Source organism: Branchiostoma floridae, chromosome 6 (genome assembly GCF_000003815.2).
Source record: "Branchiostoma floridae strain S238N-H82 chromosome 6, Bfl_VNyyK, whole genome shotgun sequence".
Taxonomy (NCBI): Eukaryota; Metazoa; Chordata; class Leptocardii; order Amphioxiformes; family Branchiostomatidae; genus Branchiostoma; species Branchiostoma floridae.
Window position 1 is genome coordinate 18938672 of NC_049984.1, and position 21696 is coordinate 18960367.

General features: G+C 42.2%; 3 protein-coding genes across 12 annotated transcripts in view; 2 read left to right on the forward strand and 1 right to left on the reverse strand.

Moving 5' to 3' along the window:
- Positions 1-5618, forward strand: part of LOC118417801 (solute carrier family 12 member 4-like) — a 63975-nt gene extending 58357 nt beyond the window's left edge. For all 7 annotated transcript variants that reach the window (XM_035823525.1, XM_035823526.1, XM_035823527.1 and 4 more), the window contains 3 exons: positions 416-591; positions 3477-3610; positions 4590-5618. In XM_035823525.1, coding sequence (XP_035679418.1) covers positions 416-591; positions 3477-3610; positions 4590-4681 — 402 coding nt within the window. In that variant the 3' untranslated portion in view covers positions 4682-5618. The remainder of the gene's footprint in view (positions 1-415; positions 592-3476; positions 3611-4589) is intronic.
- A 1001-nt stretch (positions 5619-6619) lies between these two features.
- On the forward strand, positions 6620-11237 carry LOC118417805. The gene is made up of 3 exons (XM_035823538.1): positions 6620-8593; positions 8896-10029; positions 10952-11237. Exons 1-3 carry the CDS (start codon positions 8381-8383, stop codon positions 11150-11152), a joined length of 1548 nt encoding a protein of 515 aa, XP_035679431.1. The 5' UTR covers positions 6620-8380; the 3' UTR covers positions 11153-11237.
- A 510-nt stretch (positions 11238-11747) lies between these two features.
- The window catches only part of LOC118417803 (sialate O-acetylesterase-like), a 16463-nt gene continuing 6514 nt past the window's right edge, over positions 11748-21696 (reverse strand). For 3 of the 4 annotated variants that reach the window (XM_035823535.1, XM_035823534.1, XM_035823537.1), the window contains 7 exons: positions 17720-17858; positions 17177-17363; positions 16766-16896; positions 16258-16388; positions 14684-14835; positions 13414-13606; positions 11748-12825 (listed from right to left, as the gene is read on the reverse strand). In XM_035823535.1, coding sequence (XP_035679428.1) covers positions 12559-12825; positions 13414-13606; positions 14684-14835; positions 16258-16388; positions 16766-16896; positions 17177-17363; positions 17720-17858 — 1200 coding nt within the window. In that variant the 3' untranslated portion in view covers positions 11748-12558. Of the gene's footprint in view, positions 12826-13413; positions 13607-14683; positions 14836-16257; positions 16389-16765; positions 16897-17176; positions 17364-17719; positions 17859-18518; positions 18710-21696 lie in introns of all 4 variants that reach the window. The other variant, XM_035823536.1, reaches the window with a different exon arrangement.

Here is a 21696-nt window from a genome sequence, read left to right on the forward strand (position 1 = left end):
TAACAACATTACACAGCCTTTATGTACCCTCTCAAACCACAGGATTTCTACAGTAACATTGCTGCCAGCTTAACTAACCATGGCACAATTTTTAATCCATGCTGTTCTCTCATGCACATCCTTCTTGGATGCTTGTATGTCACATGGGCATCTTATGATGTCTTTCAATGGCTTGTCACTTTTTTATACAACCCTACATCTTGTAAACGTGCAAAAAATTGCCTTGAAGAGTCATCTCACAGTAAACATCTGTGTCCTGTTGTTTCAACCCACCCCAACTCACTTTCTCTTCATCTTACAGATCAAGGCAAAGCACTCACCACACATCTCTTAGAATTGCATGGTCGTAGTTGAAGGCACTTTTCGCCAGCTTCTGTAAGTCCCAGTTAACACGATGTCGTCCTGACCTTTGCAGGTACAAAAGGTGGTCGACATTCATCACAAAGCACGTGACAGCAAAGGGGAGGAGTCATCCCCCGACGATGTACTCCTGGAGGGGGCCACGCCCACCAAGGAAGAGGAGGCTGAGCCAAAGAAGAAGAAGACCTTACCGCCCAAGGGGGACTTTGGAAACCTTCTCGACATTAAGCCGTAAGTCACTCACTCTGTTGTTATCAACGTTGCACTGTTTTTGTAGAAGTGATGCAGCCTAAAGGTGGAATGCTATGTTGATGAAGGATAGACATCCAAGTAATAAGATACACCAAATAGCAATTACTCAACTGGATACGGTTTTGGAAACGGTTAAACGTTTCAGAGTGTCACTGACGAAAGACACTATATGTTATCTGAAACGGTTTCAAAAATCATCCAGTTGCTTGTAATGAGTAATTGCTATAAGGGGTCAATGACATTTGTTGTGGGATTGTTCCCCAGCCCTGTCATTGAACAAAATTGTTAGTAAAAGAGATGGTTAATATGCATCTAAGATAAGCCTAGCAACTCAGATGTGGATGGTGGATATCATGTATACCGGTATCATCCAAAAGTAAGTACTGTGAATGCATTTCATTTTGCAGTAGCGTCATAGACTGTAGTCTCATACTATAAGGGATAAATGTTCGCGGTGGTTTTAAGTTCCCAGTGAAGTGGTCACCGCGAACATAACACCACCGCAAACTTTTCTGCATTTACAGTACATTGTTGTCACAACCCCCACCCATTTTCCAAGCAGAGATTTGAGCTCACAAATGACAGTTTGTTGGTTATGTTCCTACCTCCAACTCCCAAACTAATGGTGATTGCCAGCTGCAGTACTCCAGTCTCAAGGATTTTACACAGCGTGTTTTACAACAACACAACCTAACTCAGAGATGTAGTCACAAAACAGACTACATTTATGTATCCCCACACTTGTATCAGGAACTTTAACAACTGTCTTTTTTTAACAGGTCTACTATCTGTTCATATTTTTATTTCTTTGTCTTTGGTCTCTTTTGTTGACTTGTTCTTGTGGAGTTCTCTCTGTAATCATTCAGTGGCTTCATTAGACTTAAGCAGAGCTGAAGTTAGTGACTAAAGAATGTAGTAACTAATGTTCTCCTTGAAATGCAGGGTTGGACAAGTTTTCTAAAATTTGCCTGTCCTATCGGGCAAGTACATAAAATATTGCTTGCTCAAATCAACTTGCCCTAAATTTAAAATGGAATTCTTCTTATTGGCTCTATTTTTCTGTGTTGTCCAATGCTTGATGCCATGACTATGAAAAGAAAAAAAATTATCATTCAATGGAAAAAATCTAACTTGCCCAATCGGACATACACTTGTCCGATCCGCATTTTCACTTGCCCTGGACAATAGGGCTAGTAGACTTGTCCATCCCTGTACAGGATGTACTGTTTGATTTATTCGCCTGTCTGTTCTTCTCTACTTTGTCTTTCACTCTGTCACTCCAAGGGACGGCAGCCTTGGTGTGCCGTAAGTTCTACCATTCCCTCCTTCCAACAGACGGATGAAAGAAGCATTGATTTTGCTTCTCTTATGTTTTTGGAGCAGTATAAAAAATGTCTGTGAATACTTTCATCTGGTTGATAAATAACTGTATAGAAATGTTCTTTATTCACTGCCACATGTTGATATAGGAGCCAATGTTTTGGGTCTGTCGCCTTCCTTAGAGTAATATTGATTGGTATTACTTTGCAGTGCAATTAGGTGTTGCTGTGTAGTATTGTTGCTTGACACTACTGTAATTCCTGATTTTTTCAATGTACTGTTATGTTCACGGTTTTCACGGTGACGACTAATGTGAACTTATCATTACAGATAACAAATAATTCACAGCCTTTTTTCATGTGCACTTGCCGCGACAGTGAACATTTAGTTCCGAGAACAAGTTAAATTTTCTCAGACTGTGAAAGTTTGGTACCGAGAAGACAAAGTGAATTGCAGTATAATATATATAATTTTACAATACTTTATTTTTGGAGCCATATTTGCAACACTTTGGAGCCATATTTGCAACAGCAGCACCTAACTTGCAGTGCAAGTAGAACCAATCAGTATTGTTATTGGTGTTATTGTTATTGTTATTGGGTGGGCCGACTACTCACTCTTTGCAGCCAGGGGCTGAATTGCGAGGAGCTTACAATAGGCGGGGCTATATTGCAAGGGTCTGGAGCGAGCTGCCATTCGGCGCCACTCGGGTGACCTCAATACGACTGTCGCAAGTGTCTGGAGCGAGCTGCCATTCGGCGCCACTCAGGTGACCTCAATACGACAGTAATTGCCCCAGGTGCGGCCAAGGTACTGTAGGTTTTGAACCGCTCACACCGCACCATCGCACATGTGGCGGGTTCTTTAACGTGCCTGGGGTGTGGCTCTCCCAAGACACGGGACCTCCATTTAACGTCCTATCCGAGGGACGGCTCATTTTCACTTGAGTAAAGTGAGGAAAGTTCGTGTAAAGTGCCTTTCCCAGGGGCACAAGATCGGCAGCACGGCAGGCGGATTCGATCCCGCAACCTCTCGGTCACGAGGCGAACATAATACCACTGTACCACGCGGTCCCAGTATTGCCCTGAGTAAGGTGACAGACAGTAGCAGAAACATCGGCTCCTATAACAAATGTAATTGTGAATAGAGAACCTTATCATACAGTATTAAAAAGTGTTATGATGTTCCTGTTTGGAGTATCACTTTTATTGACCTTGTCATGAAAGTCGTACAAATGTAATCAAAATCACATTCCCAGGGCAAAGCTTATTGATATTTTTCCACAGGGTTTCCTTAACCTATTATTTGCAGCTTGACTTCATAGTCAATACAAAGTTGGTGCAAAAGAAGTTATAGGTACCTTTGCAAGCATAAGGCTGATGCAAACCGTTATATTAACCATGTCTTCCTTAGCTCTGCATACCATCATTTGCACACCATATGACGCTACCTTTCTGCCTGATCCAATGTCTGAGCTTGTCCGTTATGGAACAAAAAGTGATGTCTTCCATGTAGCTAATGATTGATGATACTTGTGCTTGCAGAGATGAGCGTAATGTCCGGCGGATGCACACAGCAGTGAAGCTGAATGAAGTGATAGTACAGAAGTCCCACGGAGCCAAGCTGGTACTGATCAACCTGCCGGGCCCACCCAAGATGAAGGCTGGCGATGAGAACTGTATCCTTTTGTAACATATCGGTAGATATCTTCAGTGGCAGTGGCAAGCCTTAGGGGCATGTTCGGGCATGACGCATCTGCTTACACAAGTCAGGGGTAGGAGGAACCCCTTACATTCTTGGTCGGAAGTCCTCCTAGGAGACGGAAACTCCAAATAACAAACCTGCATCTGCTGGGGCCGTTTTACACGTGGCATGCAGTTCTTGTCCCTGTGAGACATTGTGCGCCAGTAGAATAGAGGGTGGAGAAGGAATTGCAAACCCCTCCTTCACCATAAAAAGTCAAGCAAACAGGTTGCCAAACCGACCGGCAAGTGCCTGTTTGCCTGCTCATCTGTCGAAAAATCGGCAGGAGAATCCGAAGATATCTTGTCAAATGCACTTTGAGTAGCTCTCTACAGGTTGAAGTGAAGGCAGTACCAGAACAATTCCTCCTAGATGAACGTTGCGCTGAGATGTTTACTGGAAAGAAGGACTTCGTGTAGAACTCTCTAGTACATGGGAGAGCTTCACAAAGCACAGTTGCTTTTTCCTATGGTGTTGTCTTACCATAGGAACCTTTCTTAACAAGATTTACATATGCATGATCCTAACATGTACAACCGTTTCTTTTTTCTAGTTAGATGTACACTTGTGTAAAATTGTTTCTACCAATTCATTCTAGTGACACTAAAGAAAAGTGATGGATGTCACTCAAAATGTCTGGAAGTACAATACTATATCTCCTGTTTTTATCCACAGATTGAAAATACTGAGATTATAATTATAATGATATTGAAACAGTCATTCCTCTTAGTACATGACTTGTACATTTTGTACATTGATTATCTAATTGTAGTTTGTGAAAAGAACAAAAAGAAGAAATGAAATGTAGCTTGTAACTATGTATGCACATATACATGGATCGTTGGTTGTGATTCACCCCTTCTCACTAGTACACTAGTACTTTGATCCAGCATGTCCTTAACCATATATGCCAGACATGGAATTCTTGGAGGTTCTAACAGAGGGACTGGAACGTGTGCTGATGGTACGGGGAGGCGGACGGGAGGTCATCACCATCTACTCATAAACTACAACACCCTGACCACCCCTGTTCTAAAAACAAAGTGGACCACTCCAACAGATGACCCACCCAACTTCAGACTAGTCCACTTGAGAACGGGTTACTCCAAGTTGTTAGATGGCAACTACATGTTGATGTTACAGAATGTATTTTAGAGATTGTTTTCAGAGTTGGATACAGCGTTGAATCACTGGTTTGTGGTTGTACACTTAGATTTTGCTGTACTACAAAAAAGATCAGCAGTCACTGTAGCACAAGAAAGGTTTGATGTATGTTATGATATCTGGTTTGTACTTAAAGAAAGTTTGGAGTAGGGTCCAGCTGCAGTATCTGTACCTCACAAGTTGAAATCACTACTGTCTACAAGTACAATCAAGCAATGCAGTCTTACCTCTTACCTATTGTTGGACGGGGCACACTCTGCTATTAGTAAATGCATTCAGCTTGTTATTACATGTAATGTACAGTGCTCGTATGTCATCCTAATTTCAATAGCAATCCATTGCTTGAATTCATGTCCTTTGATGTCATCCACACAAGGGTAAAATGTGAGAACCAAGAGACTTACAGCTAAAAAACTAGAAAACAAACTCATTTTTTATTTTGCTCTGACATGTTCTACACTGAAATCGTTTTGTACAATTTGTTCCCTTAGATGTTCGTTTGGACTGAACTACTGTAGCTGCTATATAGTGCTGAAAGTAGAAGCACAACGTTGTACATAAGTCAGACCACTTTGTATATTTGTTGATGTGGGCTGATGTAGCTCAGAGTAGAGAAGTTTACGGGTGATCTGCTTGTTTGTGCCATAGCAGAACGATTCCGGTTGCTGTTACTGAGTTGTGGTTGTCATATTTTCAAAAAAGGAATTTTCTGAGGGGTTTGTAGGAAGGAGGAATGTACGAGTTTCAACGTTTGTACCAAGTGTTTTACATGACAAAAATGGTTGAAAGTATAATGTCACAGAAAAAAAGAAGAGCCAAGGTTGTTTTACTTGAGCTAGTTTTCTTCTGTATACAGTGACTCTACATGTACATTATATGGTATATATAGAAGCTGGTACTTACAGGAGAGTGTTGGTTATGATTCCTTTTTCTAGGCTGACTGGCTGACTGAGCATCATTTGAATATGTACAAATCTTTACTGGCTTATCAAAACTATTTGGGATCTACCGATACATAAATCTACCCACAAGCTCATGTTAACCTTAACATAGTGCAAGGAGGTTGAAAAAGTGGGGCAGTACCATGGCTCTAGCCAGCGTCCGTTTTTCCGTCAATTGACGGAAGTTTGCTGCGTGTGACGGAAAAATTTTAAAACCAATCCGTCAAAATCTGATAAAAGCTCCTTGGTGGAAGCTACAGGCGGCTTGGGGACGCTGTCCACGGCCGTAAAAGCAACACACTGTTTGTTTTGCTATTGTTATGATTGTTGACAATGTGTGTCGGCACCCTTTCGCATACGATGATCTCATTAAAACCCAAGGTCTCAGTTCAGTCTCTCTAACTCCTGGAATAGTGTTTTCGCGACAATGGGAATTGGCTGACGGAAAAAATGTCGAGCTGGCTAGAGCCCTGGGCAGTACCAAACATATCTGCATAAGTCTTTATTGTCAATAAATGTTTTACTTGTCTTGTTTTATGAAATGTGGAAGAATGTTTCCATTTTTATTTTTCAGGTATTTGTATGTTACCATAGTTTGTTTGAAAGTCTGCTCTACGCAAGAAGCCCAGAAGAACAATCGTACTGTACAAACCGCAAGTAGAAATGTTACAAATTGCTTAAAGTTGTGGAATTAGTTTTAAACATCTGCTTGTAATAGTAGTGAAAGAGTGGGTACCATGAGGGACGTTTGACATGAGAAAGCTATATTCAGGCAAGTTTGACCTCATATTATTAGTCTCTACCAGACTCCGGATCGCTGGAAAAATCGTAGAAATGGAACAAATAGAGGAGTAAGCCGGCCAGAGGAATATAACCGGCCAGGGAACAGCACACGATCCATGGCTTACTCCTCTATATGTTCCATTTCTGCGATTTTTCCAGCGATCCGGAGTCTGGTAGAGACTATCATATTATTCTACTTCTCTTGTATGAAGCAAGCTTTAATTACAGCAATCCTCTAGTGGACAATATTGTGAGCTATGAGTTTCTGTAATACTATGAAAACTCTACATACCCCAGTACCAAAGACGATACATTGGCTTCAAACAATTCCTCCCTTCTCACTCTACATGACGTGTTGCTATACCAGTTCTGTGTAACAATACCAGCAGTTTCTATCTGAGTTATGCAAATACTTGTAAGATGTAACAGCTGCTTGTAAAGAATTATATTTAGATTTATGCAATTTTATGAATGATACTGTATACTTGCTTACAAAGCCTTTTGCCCAATGAAAAATGGATTGTTATATTGTTCAGTTTCGAAAGGTGTGTATTAGTAGTATGTAGGCCAGTATTTTGTATACCATTCAAAGTTATCCTGGTTTTGCTAAACTCTCTGTACTCTTCAACAAGCATTTTATGTGATGAGAAAATCTTAGTTCAAGGGTTACAGTAGGAAAATAGTTCATTTGAATATAACGTGGCTCAGTTTTTTACCGTTCTTACGTTGCATAACAAATTAAAGAGGAACGCTTTACTCTTACAAACAGAAAATTATGAGCAATGTTATAACATTTCAGTTTAAACTGCTCTTTAGAAATGTAGTAAAAAAATTATATTAGCCAAAAATGAAATAAATCAATGTGTCTTGTATTTAGAGCTCAGCACCTGATATTTGTGACTGAAGCCAAGGCCAATAGTAACGCTGCTTTTTATTACGACTGTCATAACATTTTGCAAAGTGATTCTAAATGACCAAGTTTTTGTGAATGAATTGTTTTTATTCGACAGCTTTTTACATGACATGTACTTATGGACTGAAGTTACCTGTTATTTGAAAGATGTTCTGTAACAAAGTGTACATTACCGCTTCAAGTTGCTGCAGTTTTCCGATGAAAACGTGATTGTTGTACATTCCTGTCAATGGTTCCACACCATTCGACTATGCTGATGTGAATGTGACTGTTTGATATTGAGCTGCTATAGACAGAACTGCAAGAACGGGAGGATGTCAAAGCCAAGAGGGAAAAAATCGTTCTGAAAGTTCTTTAAAATCGACCTTTGAATTACTGATTTTTGGGGAAACCTTTGACAAGAGGTACTGTCCGAATGTTCCTGCCGTTTTGTGGATATATGGAAACAGGGAAATACATTGAGTAGAGCGCAGTGCGAGTTTGGGTGAATGCAATATTAAAAGCAGTTGCTCAACATTGTGGCGTTTTTGTCTGTTGAGATGTGATTCTTGTAGCTCACTTTATCGAATGAATCAGAAAATGGGCATGCCCCACATAAAACGCATTTTCATGAACAGAAGTGCTTAGATTAAAACTAGTTCGTGGTGTAGGTGAGATTTGAATGTAATCCATAAGCATAAACGCATATCATACTGCGTGGTATGTTTACTTTACTTTAACACAAAAAATTATGACGTCACAAGTTCCAGTATCCATGGTGGAGGCGAACGCGTTCCTTGGAACTGTTATGTTCTTTCTGTCAACCGCTGAATAGCAACCTGAAATGCCCTCCAAGTCCGGGTAGAACGCCGCCAGGCAAGAAGACTTTGATACAGACAGAAGTGAATGAGCTGTTCAGTTTACAATGGCTTCTTGCCCGCCTCCGATGCCCAGTCCATGCCGACGCTGCTACAGAGTAAAAGTCAGCTCTTCGCCACTCAGCGCTCAACAGTTTCTAAGGAGAGGAGACTCGTCTCGTAAAAGGAAGTCGCCTGTTGAATGGACGCCGTCCAAGAAAGCTCGTTGGAATCATTTGCCTGACACCATCCTTGTTGAAGTCCTCAAATGGATACCCCAGGTACGGGTACATACCACAAGACATGCCATATTTCTGTCTTTCTCACTACTGACGTAACGTTAATGTTATACTTTATAGCGTCTGTCTTCTAACAGTACACAATCATGATTATGGATTACATCATTATTACCTCTGCAATAAATGATAATCACGGTCAGCTTACTTTTACTACAGTACGAATATGCCGATTGATATTTTTTGTATCTACATAGCCGAGATAACCGCCCTTCGGTGCAACAACCCATTTTCAAACTACCTAGGAGATTTTAATATGTTGTTTGACACAGTATTCTTGATTTCAGAACGAACTTGGTGTATGTGCCCAGATTTCCCGACAGTGGTACAGAGTCGTGTACTCCACCGGAGTGTGGGAGGACAGGGAAATTCTCTTCGACTTCTCTGCCTTCTGCTCCATCGAGTACAACGGGAAATGTGAGCAGTATGAGTGGTTCGTGGAGAGGATGGGGCGGTACGTCCGGAACGCCAAGCTGGTGCTCAACCTGGTGTGTTCCCGCCTGCGCGACCCAAGGTTCCGCGGCGCTGCCTGCAGACGACAGCAGTACGAGGTGATGGAGCGCCTGTTTGAGGGAGGTCGCCTGAGAAGTCTACAGATAGACTTTGTACCTCAGTTCAACCCGCCACACGTGTACATGGGATACTGCGCACACCAAGACTGCACGGATCCCGTACAGAATTTCCTGAAGAAGATTTCCTCAAGTCTACCAGGTCTCCGTCGGCTGTCTGTACAGTGTTTACCCGACTGGCACTGGGAGCTCCTGCTCCGCACCATCCCCACCATGACCAACCTGGAGAAACTAGAGATGAACCACAAGCGACACCAGCCCTTCCGTATCGTCCTGTACATGGGGGATGTCCATGGCTTGATCCCCGCCGCACTCAGCAACATGAGCACCCTCCGGGTCTTGAAGCTCGCCAACGTCGACGTACAAGACACTTTATGGCACGCCCTGGCAAACCACTCCGGAATCCCGCTGCACCAACTCACCATGGTGGCCTACACAGACTTCAACCCTTTCAGTCTCCCGACATGGGAGAGGGTCGCGCAGAAGTTCCCCAGTCTGTGTGTAGAGCTGTTCTTCCGACACGGCCAGCAGAGACTAGTGCTGAGGAAGTCCGAGTTCGAGTCTTTCCTTCGAGACGACATTCGGCTGAAGACGCTTTGCGTCAGTCAAGGAAAGCTGTGCAGGGAGATAGCCATGATTGACGTTCTCCAGACAGTCGCCGAAAAGTACACCGATAGCTTAGAAACGTTCCTCTTCTTCCAGTCCCGGGGGCAGCCCATGGTCTCGTCAAAAGAAGTCGAGCTGATACGAAGGTTTCCGAAACTTGCCGAGGTTGCTATAGCTCCAGTTATCACCGACAAACGGCTGAAACAGCTCGCCAAAGGGTGCAGAGGACAACTTCGTGAACTTCTGGTACGTAAATGATTGTGGATAGAAATAACGAGTGTTAGGAATGGCACCGACAAGAAGAATATGAGCTCCAGGGTGTCGTTGTGTGTCGCGTAGCTAGTAGTGTTAAGCTCAGAACCTAGTGGTGTCTAGTTCGATACTCGGTGTGCACCCTACGTTGTGGCCTTGAAAATTGCACCTTAAATTTACACGACCTTCCTTGCTTCAACCAGGTGTAAAAATGTGTTGCTGACTTCGGTCGAGGAGGTTAAAGACTACCTTTATATTCTGTCTGTACTTAGTATGTGGCACTGTTAAAATAAGTTACTAACGTGCGTGCAGTGTCACATCGTCATCGTTTGTCTTAAAGCACATAAAAAAATGTGAGCGCCAATTCTTGAAACTTGACGAGGGTCATCATACAAAAATAGGTACGCTTCAAAGATGTCTCGGCCCTACACAAAGTCAAGATGATAATACGATGCTTCTGTAATGTACACATATTCTAAGGTGGTTGTCAATTTAATGGCGTTTGTCTTTACTACCTAGCTGACAGATATGACTGCAGAGTCAAGGCAAAGATTCTCCTTAGCCTATAAATAGCTTACTCTCCAAGCAGAGGTTAGGCTCCGGCTGTTTTTTAAACGTTTTTAGTCATTTTATCGGGCTTTACATTTTGTACTGTATCTTGCTGTGTCAAAACTGGCTGGCGTACTTCAAGAAAAAAATGACAAAATAGAAAGCCCGATAAAAACGACTAAAAAAACGTTTAAAAAACAGCCGGAGCCTAACCTCTGCTTCAAGAAAAATGACAAAATAGAAAGCCAGATATAAATACGACTAAAACGTTTAAAAAACAGCCAGAGTCTAACCTCTGCTTGAAGATTATAGACAGCTCACAAGCAAGATTGTCCTGAATGCCTTGCAGCGTTGTCATTGTTTTTAGGTGCGATCAGTGCTGAAGTACATGCCGGACGCCAACAAACTGGTGAAAATGGAGGCCAAAGAAGTGTCTAACCTGGAGACGGTGGTGACCAGGCTGTTGGGCTACCCTTGGGAGATGTCCTCGCCGTCCTGGGCGGAGCGAGAGATCAACGCAGAGGGTGACATCGAGTTTGCGGAAGCGTGTATGGAACAGTACATGTGAGAAATACCACCAGTTCATGTACAAGTATAGCGCGTCAATGAAAACTCACAAACAAATGAAATAAAAGTTTTATGAAAACACAGCACTTACATCTGTTTTATGTATGACTGTAGTGTCAAATATGTGGAAGTTCAACTTTTATTTATTTGCTCCTCTCCTGAAGTGGTCATACTTATACCGTGTTTCAGTCACCACGTCGCGTATAAGAAAGCAATACGGATACTGAACACCATTTCCAATGAGAGACCCCTTTTTGTTTCGCGTAAAAGATGACATATTTATATACAAAAGATATTACTCTGTAATAAAAGATTGCGAGACTGCTACTTTGACACGACGTCCTATTATAAAAGTACATTACCATTATTTATATTAAAGACACTTTCTGAACGTCTTAAGGAATCCGCTGTTATGTAATATATAACATTATAGACATTGTATACGAATTTATATAATACCTTTGGTTATCGTTCACTTTTACTCAATCACTTTTACTCTCACTAACGCCTGGCTCTTGTATCACAAATTCACCTGCTCGCTTTTTCTTATATCTGCTTTCACTATAGTAGGCTGCTATGAAAGAAAGGCACACTCATATCTTTACAGATATTTATTGCACATGATTGTTTTCTTCATCATCAACTTGGGATTAACAGGTATACTGTAATACAAACTATAGAATAATATTGCACCAAATCTTCCATGAATCTGACATTAGCAGCATCCGACATCAATCGTATGTAAATATTGGCTGGATTCTACCTGATACATGTACAGTCAGCATTACCTTCAGTTAATGTAATAATTGTTTTTTTATTTTATTTTACAAAAGTCTCCAGAAAAAAACATGAAAAAAATCAAATAATTTCCAAACATATCACATTTGTCATATGATGTTCAATTCGGCAGCTATGATTGAACTAATACAGACACAATGAATGGCAAGAAGGACACATAGCTGTCATCAACAAGTCTATCTGCTTACAACATGGCTCTGTGGAAATTTGTTTGTCATGGAAAAGTGGTACTTAACTTTACCAATGAAGAAACAGCCATCATAGACACATTACAGCAAGTGCCTTACTTGGCTTTCTCATCAGAAACAATTGTAAGGGAAAACATCTGAGATAGATTATATGCAGCAGGGTCCTCTGGTGCACTGACAAATAAAAAGAGTACATGTATTACTAATCTGAATGAGCAAACGATTTTGTGGTAGTCTGGAGTCCAGTATTGTTAGCTTTAGTCCACTTCCAACAGTCGCTACCCTGCCCATACCTAAAAAGCTAAGAAGATTGTACTCCAGTCTGATTTTATGGTGCTATTCAAATCTTTTTGCAAACTGAAATGGGCTTGATGTCATAAAAATGAACAAATTTCAACAGCCTGCTTGTGCTCTTGTCATGTTAACCATGTGGAACCCTCATGTACATGATGAATGGTGGAGCAGGAAGGGGAACCTGCATAGAACCCATCCCATACACAGCACACTGCTTAAAACTACAGGGGGTTTCCCTCCACGCATAGCGAACAGCTGTGACAATCTTGTGACAGTTGTCGGTGGAAACCGTGACACTGTCGGTGCCGTTTGGACGGATGGCATGTACCATCGGAGCCTCCACCCAGGTGGCCGTGGCTGCATCGCAGGTGTTCTTCACAGATGAGCAACACACCTGGAACAACAGACAGGTGGAACAGATATGGTGAATGCTACATGCATGTACAGACTTACATGTACAGACATACATGTACAGACATGTACAGACATACATGTACAGAGGTAGTCTGGCTCTTGAGGGGTAGTGAAACACAACTTTCAGCACCAAGGACAGAACATGATGCTAGTTATTAACACATAATTTAACATATAAATAAATAAACACCGTGCCTCTTCATCTACCTCAAATACTAGAGAATTATACTACTTGAGAGTACTTTGTTTGATCAGCTATGACATCTAGCTGTAAATGAAATATCACCCATTTTTCAATTCACAAATTATTGACAAAATATGACTAAATGATATTTACAATGGCCAAAACTTGATTTTGATAAAAGATGTGATGTCTGATACAGTTAAAAAATCTGATGCATTGAAATTCCAATTTTTCAACAGTAAATGACAGCAATGGCTCCTCCACGAAATCATTTCTTACCTTGTATGTTTATTTGTGTTGAGTTCCATGCTTTTATCATCATCTGAGCAATTTACACTTGTCACCTGGATTAAGGTTGAAAAAGAATTCATCCCTAATACTGACCTCAAACCCACCAGTTGACCTGACCTCTATGTGTCCTGCCTCTTCTCCATATTTGACAATAATAGTGTTGGTTCCCAGTTCCAGACTGGAGGGGAACGGTCCCTGGAACCTGATGGTCTTGTCTCCGTATGCCACAGCCCTGGCTGCCAGGGACAGTCTGGTGCCCATGTCCTGTTTATCCTGGGGATGGACACTAGGGAGAACGCAAAGAGAGGAAGAAGAGGAGGTTAGGTGGAAGGCACTGATTCAAACTTTCTGAACATGAAGAAAATAGTAACAGGGAAGGTCCTTCAGCACTAAGGACAGGGAAGGTCCTTCAGCACTAAGGACAGGGAAGGTCCTTCGGCACTAAGGACAGGGAAGGTCCTTCGGCACTAAGGACAGAGAAGGTCCTTCAGCACTAGGGACAGGGAAGGTCCTTCAGCACTAGGGACAGGGAAGGTCCTTCAGCACTAAGGACAGGGAAGGTCCTTCAGCACTAGGGACAGGGAAGGTCCTTCAGCACTAAGGACAGGGAAGGTCCTTCAGCACTAAGGACAGGGAAGGTCCTCCAGCACTAAGGACAGGGAAGGTCCTTCAGCAATAAGGACAGGGAAGGTCCTTCAGCACTAAGCACAGGGAAGGTCATTCAGCACTAAGGACAGGGAAGGTCCTTCAGCACTAAGGACAGGGAAGGTCCTTCAGCACTAAGGACAGGGAAGGTCCTTCAGCACTAAGGACAGGGAAGGTCCTTCAGAAACAGGGAAGGTCCTTCAGCACTAAGGACAGGTCCTTCAGCAGTAAGGACAGGGAAGGTCCTTCAGCACTAAGGACAGGGAAGGTCCTTCAGAACTAAGTACAGGGAAGGTCCTTCAGCACTAAGGACAGGGAAGGTCCTTCAGCACTAAGGGCAGGGAAGGGCCTTCAGCACTAAGGACAGGGAATGCACTTCAGCACTTAGGACAGGGAAGGTCCTTCAGTACTAAGGCCAGGGAAAGTCCTTTGTGACTTGTTCTGTGTAACCATATGACTCCAGAAACTATTCACGGAGGACCCCAGTGAGTTCTTTTTCTCTTTTTATAAGACGTTCTAAATTTTGTCACCTTGTGGGACATTAATCATTTCATCAACTTCTGAGAGCCTTGTTCTACTCTTCAGACTGATGTGCAACACAAAACTGCTCTTTACCCTGCACCTTTAGATCGTATTGCACTCTACATATACCTGGTGCATCAGATTGAAGCACGCACACTGTTATACTGCATATACTCTATTTTATAATAGAACTCACGTCAGCCATGGTGAGTCAGGTCTCCACAGGTCCATGGCCACGGCCATGAAGACTTTCTCCATCTTAGGGTTGGGCACATAGCCATAGTCTGCCGTCTGGTGCCAGCGGATCTCTGGGTAACCCAGGTCTGTGCCTGGAACGTTTCCTGAGATCTGAAATCAAATATCAAATTAATGGTTGAATGAATAAGTCAATGTACAGGTTATTGTGAGCATTTATTTTGATGAAGGAACGCTAGCCAATAAAGTTTTCAGGGGCAACTAACCCACACATGTTTAATGAATGTTGGCTTTCTCAAAAGTCTAATGTAATTCTCATCCACGCATAAGACATAAGGGTGTAATGTATTGTATTTGTTTATTGTAACTGTCGCGTTCTGGCGGCCCTTCTTCGTAGTAAACAACAACAACTCGACGTGCTCGAACGGGCGGTGGCCCCGTTCGGAGAAGGGTGTTCTAGAACCGTTAGAACGCGACCAGTAATGTGATTCAAAATAAAAGCAGTCTTGATGTGATCGTGCTACAAGTGTGACGTTTGTCTTGTGTGTTTCCGTCTTTGGACCTCCCTCCAACATTGGTGGCAGCGGTTATGCCGCCTTCGAACGGCCGGACCCGTGATGAAACACCATCCTAAGGACCTCTGCCCGCTACCGTGTCGCCCGACTCGCCCGGAGACCATCGGCCAACTGCCTGATCACCCGACAACGTCTACCATGTGTCCAGCCGTCTCCGCTCGCTGTCGCTGACGACAAAGCCCGACTCCACGCCACCTGACACCGTCCGTCGCTGACCGCGTGTACCAGAGTCTCCTGTAGACCATGCCGCAGTCTTCATGGCCCGACCCAACTCGGATTTTACACCTAGGACCCGTCCCTGGGCGCTGTCCGCGTCAATCAGAGCTACCCGTGTCACCAACCGTGAACTTTTGAGAATGAGCACTGGCGCAAACTTCTGCTGTGACCCGATCGAACTGTAAAAGGACCTCGACTTGTTCCAGTAATGTCACTGAACTGTCATGCTGCAAGGCCTACGAACTTGAAATGTACTGCTGCAGGATTTCCTGTCCAATGTGTTATGTATTTTGTCTGGAGAGTATTGTGGTATTGAGTATTGTGGTGCTTACCTAGGAAGAACTAGAGCCTGGGGAGGAATGTAATGTATTGTATTTGTTTATTGTAACTGTCGCGTTCTTGCGACCCTTCTTCGAGCGGGTGATCTATACCTGTTCGGGGAAGGGTGTTCTAGAACCGTCAGAACGCGACCAGTAATGTGATTCAAAATAAAAGAGTTTGGTTTGATCGTCTCACAAGACAGACGTGTCGTCAATATCGTCCGACTAGTTGCTATATATCCAACAAGGGTATAGGTACAGAATTCATGTCTGTGTAGAGAAGATGTACAGGTATAAAAGACACTTTTAGATCTATGATCCATAAATGCAAAGCAGTTCCTTGTAATAACCACACAATTTCCAGAATGGCAATAATATATTTCCACAAGTCCTTCCTTTTCCTTAAGATAACAAATCCTATGAGGTAAAACCAAGTGGGATGAGACTAGACAAGACACCTTTACCTGCATGAAGCCGAAGGGGAAGGTGGGGTCAGTCTGCCCACCTGTGCCCAGGTACCAGCTGCTTCTCCAGCTGTCAATCATCGCAGGGAACAGGCACAGGTACGAGTCTGGGTGGTCAGTATTGGACTCACCTGTAGGAAACAGTTAGAGGTGGTCAAAACCAGGTATTACCAATAGAATGAGAGAATGAGTGAGACAATAACTTTTCCTATGGTATTGTCTCACCATAGGGAACAATGTTAACATGATTTACATTTGAGTAACTTTTGCATAGGATCCTTAGAAGTTAGTGGTTCAACCAGTTTTTTTTGTTAGCTGTACTTGTATAGAATTGTTCTAGTGATGCTGAAGAAGAGTGATGGATGTCACTCGAAACGTCATGAAGTAAATCTCCATTATTTATCCAGTTGTAGAGGTTGTGTTGTGTTTGAATATTGTTTACCTAGATTTAACTAGTGAGACAGTAAGTAAGATTCAGTGATGATGTTATATGCAGCTTCTTCCTTACCTTGATACCAGATGGCTCCTTTGATGGTCATATTGAGAATGGGGTGAATCATGGCGTTCCACAAAACAGAGTCCTGGTGGTCACCAGACACACCAGGGATGTTATTTAGATGGTTCACAGACAGTTTATCACTGAAACAGGTGGAAACATAGTCGACTCCTTTACACATTTCTCCAAAACATTAAATTACATTTTAATGTCTTTCGAATTAAAAGTTCTATTGAAATATATATATATATTATTAGACAGTACCTTATCAGCATTGTTCATTGAAAAATACAAAACAAACAAAAACAATAAATACAAAAATACAAGACAAACAAAAGAAACATAAATCATATGTTATGGTCTTTGAAATGGCAATTTTGAATTCAAATGATGAGACGAAGTAAGAAATCCACACCAACCCACATTTTAGACAGGGTATCGTTAACCTTACACTTCTGCAGAACTTCAGGTGAGGACCAGGACTCTATGGGAGTTCCCTCAAAACTGGAGGCCACCAAGCCGATGGGGTACTGAAGTGTGTCGTACAGATCACGCCCGTAGAACCAACACAGCGCCGAGAAGTAGTTCCACATGCCGCCACCTACACTGGCTGTGATAACAATGAAGTAAAAGCAGTAATGAACATCATCATTGCGTCCATGTGGAAGCTGTGACATTCAACATTCTTTCATGTTTACTTGTTGATTTCCATGATTCATGAAATTTAAGGTTGCAACATACTGTAATTCACTTTGTCTCCTCGGTACCAAACATTCACTGTCTGAGAAAATTTAACTTGTTCTTGGGAACTAAATGTTCACAGTGAACAGATTATTTATTATCTTCACCAAGGCAATTATTTGTTATCTGTAATTATGATAAGTTCACTTTACAGTCGTCACAGTGAAAACCGTGAACATAAAAGTACATTGAAAAAAATCAGGAATTACAGTATATTGCCAGTACCTGCACTTGCCACAGACCAGGGTTGTTCCACCCTGTCCAGGTTACTGAGGGGTGTGTCTGAACCCACCAACCCTGCCGTGAACAGGCGGATGTGCGGGTAGTTGTTAGCTGCCAGGATCTCCTCTGTGGAGTTGAACCCCTGAAGAAGATAGCAGTAAAAGTGTTCATGAACTATAATCATTTAATTTTAAGTCTGGAAGGGGAAAGAGAGGCACACATATGACAAGGGAAAGCAAGTAGGAAAAAAATCATGGACGACTCATGTCAGAGTCATTTAGTTAGAAGTAAGGCCACACAGACCTAATTTTATGGATGACATCCTCTGGAGAAGGTTCAATATGCACACAGTTATGCACGAGGACAAAAATAATCCAGCAATAAAAAAGTGTTGCTAAACACTTAACACTCAGATCATTCTTTCCCAGGCTTGGTTTGTGTTATGTTCACCTCTAATAAGACTGTAAGAGATGATCACCTGATGATTTCAGCTATATTTTTATTGCCATTCTTGTTTAATACCCTGGGAAGCAGATCCTCTAGCAAGCAACTCTGGCCACTTTTTAAAAAACAAACAGGTGAAACACATGGATGTCATCCATACAATTAAGACACTGTAGCCTCAAAGTAACCTGTCAGACTGACAGATCAGACATTCATGATAATTTCCACTGGTTATGTTGGGTCAAATGTTTGAACATGTTTGTATCTTCTGGGGCAATGGTGGGTTGGCAATTCTAACACTCTGAACAAACTTTTCTGTAATATATTTCTTGATGGTTACAATAAACATACCACCTACCATCATAACTGTGAACTGCATGTTACTCTGTCCACTACAGACCCAGACATCACCAAACATGACATCAAACAATTTGCGGATGGCCTCTAGCGGTGTTACACCTTTGAAGTACTGGATAGCTGTGATGATGTACGGTCCACCGGCTTTCATTGGGTCAAGGGTCACATTCCACAAACCTGCATCACTGTTGACTTAATTGGTACAGAAAAGAGTTAGACTGCCAATATTTTGTGTGACCCATATGTTTGACCCATAGAAGGCTGGCACACCATACACCGTCACAACTCATAACTCATGTCATGAATTTTGCACATTCTCCTATTAGTACAGGAGCCAAGTCCTGAAAGAGGCCTAGAAATGTGATTTCGTTGCACCCACTTTACAGAAAAGGTTTGACCTAATTTTGTGGTAGAGGGGTCTTTGGTCCATCACCAAGCGTGATTTTTATGCTCAAATTGTGGTATCACTTTTTTGCTAGCTAAGCATAAAGGTAGAACACGTATTCTGCACAGGTGAAAAAATTCAATTTTCCAAGGGGGAGGGGCAAAAAACTAAACATCAATATTTTTCCATCAAAATTGGTAGGCTGGTACAACTTTTCATGGGAAATACAAAAATGTTCATTTTTTCCCAAAATTTTACCTTTGTCTAAATTTATGGGTCTTAAAAGTTCGATTTTTAAGCATTTTTTGTACCAAAAAACGAACTGTTTACTTTGCAACATCAGACAATTGATCGTGTTACCTACGGGGCCTTGCCTGATGAGTTAGACCTACCGTCCGAATCATACCCTGCATATCAACCTTTAAATCATCAAAATCCGTCAATGGGATCCGGAGATATGTATGTGTGAATGTTGACACATCTGCCATATTCTATTGCCACTATCGTCGCTAAGGCCGTTGCTAAGGCCGTTGCTAAGGAGGTTTTGGATCATACTTCACAACAAAACTGCTACGTAGAACAAACTTTTCCGATGTATTTTGCTCTGGTTATCTCAGTAGAAGTGTAGGCAGGAAATTTGTTATGTTTAATGTTTGATAGATGCAGGAATACTGTTTTATAACGTCAGTTCTTTCAGAATTATTAGCAAAACTGTTGCTAAGGCCGTTGCTAAGGGGGTATTCAGTCATGTTTCAAGCAAAATACAGCGGCTGAGAGTCAAGATTTCTGACACATTCTGCTCATGTCATCTCGTAAACCATGCATAACTTAAAAATACTTTAATTGTTTAATTGATTGGTTGGAAATACTAATTGGGGCTCTGCATGGGGGATATAAGGATACTTGAAAAGAATTATACTGATTTGACACACATTTTTATTGTTGCTCCCTAATGTCACTAAGTAGGTACCTTATTAAATCGCCGCATATATCTAGTGAATGAAAAAGGCTCAACATGGGGGTTATCAGGACACCAGAAATGTGATACCATCATCATATCGTTCCGTGGCAGTGCTGCAGCCAGGCCACGGCCCTCTCATTAGCTTCTAGTAGGTCCTGGTTGGAGGTGTTGGGGCCTAATACGCAGTCCTTTGTAATGTGTCCCATAGTTTGGGTAGGGGGACCACAACGACACTCAGCTGAGTTCACCCGTCCCCATTTCAGTAGGTTGTCTCTGGTCCTACCTACTCCGCACCTGGCTCTGTTCAGGTCCACCCATTCCCTTCTGGGTAGGTGAGTGCCACGAGGAAGGGACTCACAAGGAGTCTGGAGAGCTTCACTTGGTAGAAGAGTGTCAGAAGCTTTCCAGCGATCAACTCTGTACTTGTCAGCCTCCTTAGGGTTCAGACTCTGCACGGTCATGAAGCTCTTTCTGGACTTAAGTCTTCTTCTAACGTCATGGCCATGATGTAGAGGGTGTCGGGAGTCATGCTCTTGTACATGTTTCTGAGTTCTGGAGACAGCTTCTCGTCGGATGGGAGGTGGTGCGATACCTGCTAGCCGGTACAGTGCTGGCAGGGGTGTGGGCCTCAGCACTCCTGTTATGATGCGACAGGAAGTATTGAGCTCAGCATCCACTTTACTGGCATGGCATGACCTTTCCCAGGCAGGAGAACAGTATTCTGCTGTGGAATAACATAACGCCAAGGCTGTAGCTCGTAAGGTGTTTGCGTCAGCTCCCCAGTTTAGAGTTGTAAGGTTGTTGAGGAGGTTGTTCCTAGAAGCGACCTTCTCCTTGAGTTTCCTGACATGCTCTCTATAAGACAGAGTTCTGTCCATGGTTACTCCAAGGTAAACCGGGAACTTTTCGTTGGCTAGTTTCTTACCATTCCAGACTATGTTCAGCTGTCGTTTGGCCTGGTGGTTATTCAGATGGAATGCACAGACTTGGGTCTTGCTAGGGTTGCATTTAAGAAATTGTTCTTATAGTAGACTGACAAGCTATTTATACCAGGACATATGGATACAAAACTGTTAAATACAACATATTGCAAAACAAAATCTGACAAACATCTATGTTAGAATGATACAGTATATGGGATCTGCAAAATTAAAAAAAAAGTCATTTTGCACACGGATCTGCATGGGGGTTATTATGATACTTCATTTACAAGATACATGGGAACAGAGCTACTTCATATTAACAATTCATTTAGAAAGACCAATCAACAAGCTTAATGTGAATAACAAAAGGAAAATCTTAACTAGGTTTATGCACATTGCTTGATAAATTAGGATCAGTGCAGGTATACTACTGGTACGAATGCCAATTGAGTGTATACCTTGGTAGGTTGTGAGTTTGATCCCTGTCGGTGTCCTACCAAAGTAACTTTAAAAGTTGGACACAATGTCTTATATCACCAGCAAGCAACATTTAGGAAAGAGTGTGGTAGTATTACACACACTAACACTAACAATAACACAAACATTACTGTAGACTGGTCCCTGCTAAGAAATACATGTATGCACCAATGTGTGGCCCAAGGGTTTATAGGAACTGTGATCAGCAATGTCAAGGACAGACTCACAAACAATCATAGCCATAAGATTAATGATTGAGATTGTCTCTGAAGGATGTGCTGAGATAGACAGTAGTCTTTCTGAAGTACAGAACACAGAGGAACACTCGAGTTGACTATGCTTAGATTTTTGGATCATATTCAGCCATTTACAGCTGGAAGTCCAATTTGCTTGGAGCAGTTTACTAGGATCTTGCCAGTCTTCTTTGCAACAG

What these genes read in the sequence shown, in the direction of transcription:
- LOC118417805 (XM_035823538.1), top strand. Translation starts at nt 8,381, where the DNA reads ATGGCTTCTTGCCCGCCTCCGATGCCCAGTCCATGCCGACGCTGCTAC. An exon ending in TCCTCAAATGGATACCCCAG is followed by an intron (nt 8,594 to 8,895) that starts GTACGGGTACAT and finishes TCTTGATTTCAG; the next exon opens with AACGAACTTGGTGTATGTGC. An exon ending in GACAACTTCGTGAACTTCTG is followed by an intron (nt 10,030 to 10,951) that starts GTACGTAAATGA and finishes CATTGTTTTTAG; the next exon opens with GTGCGATCAGTGCTGAAGTA.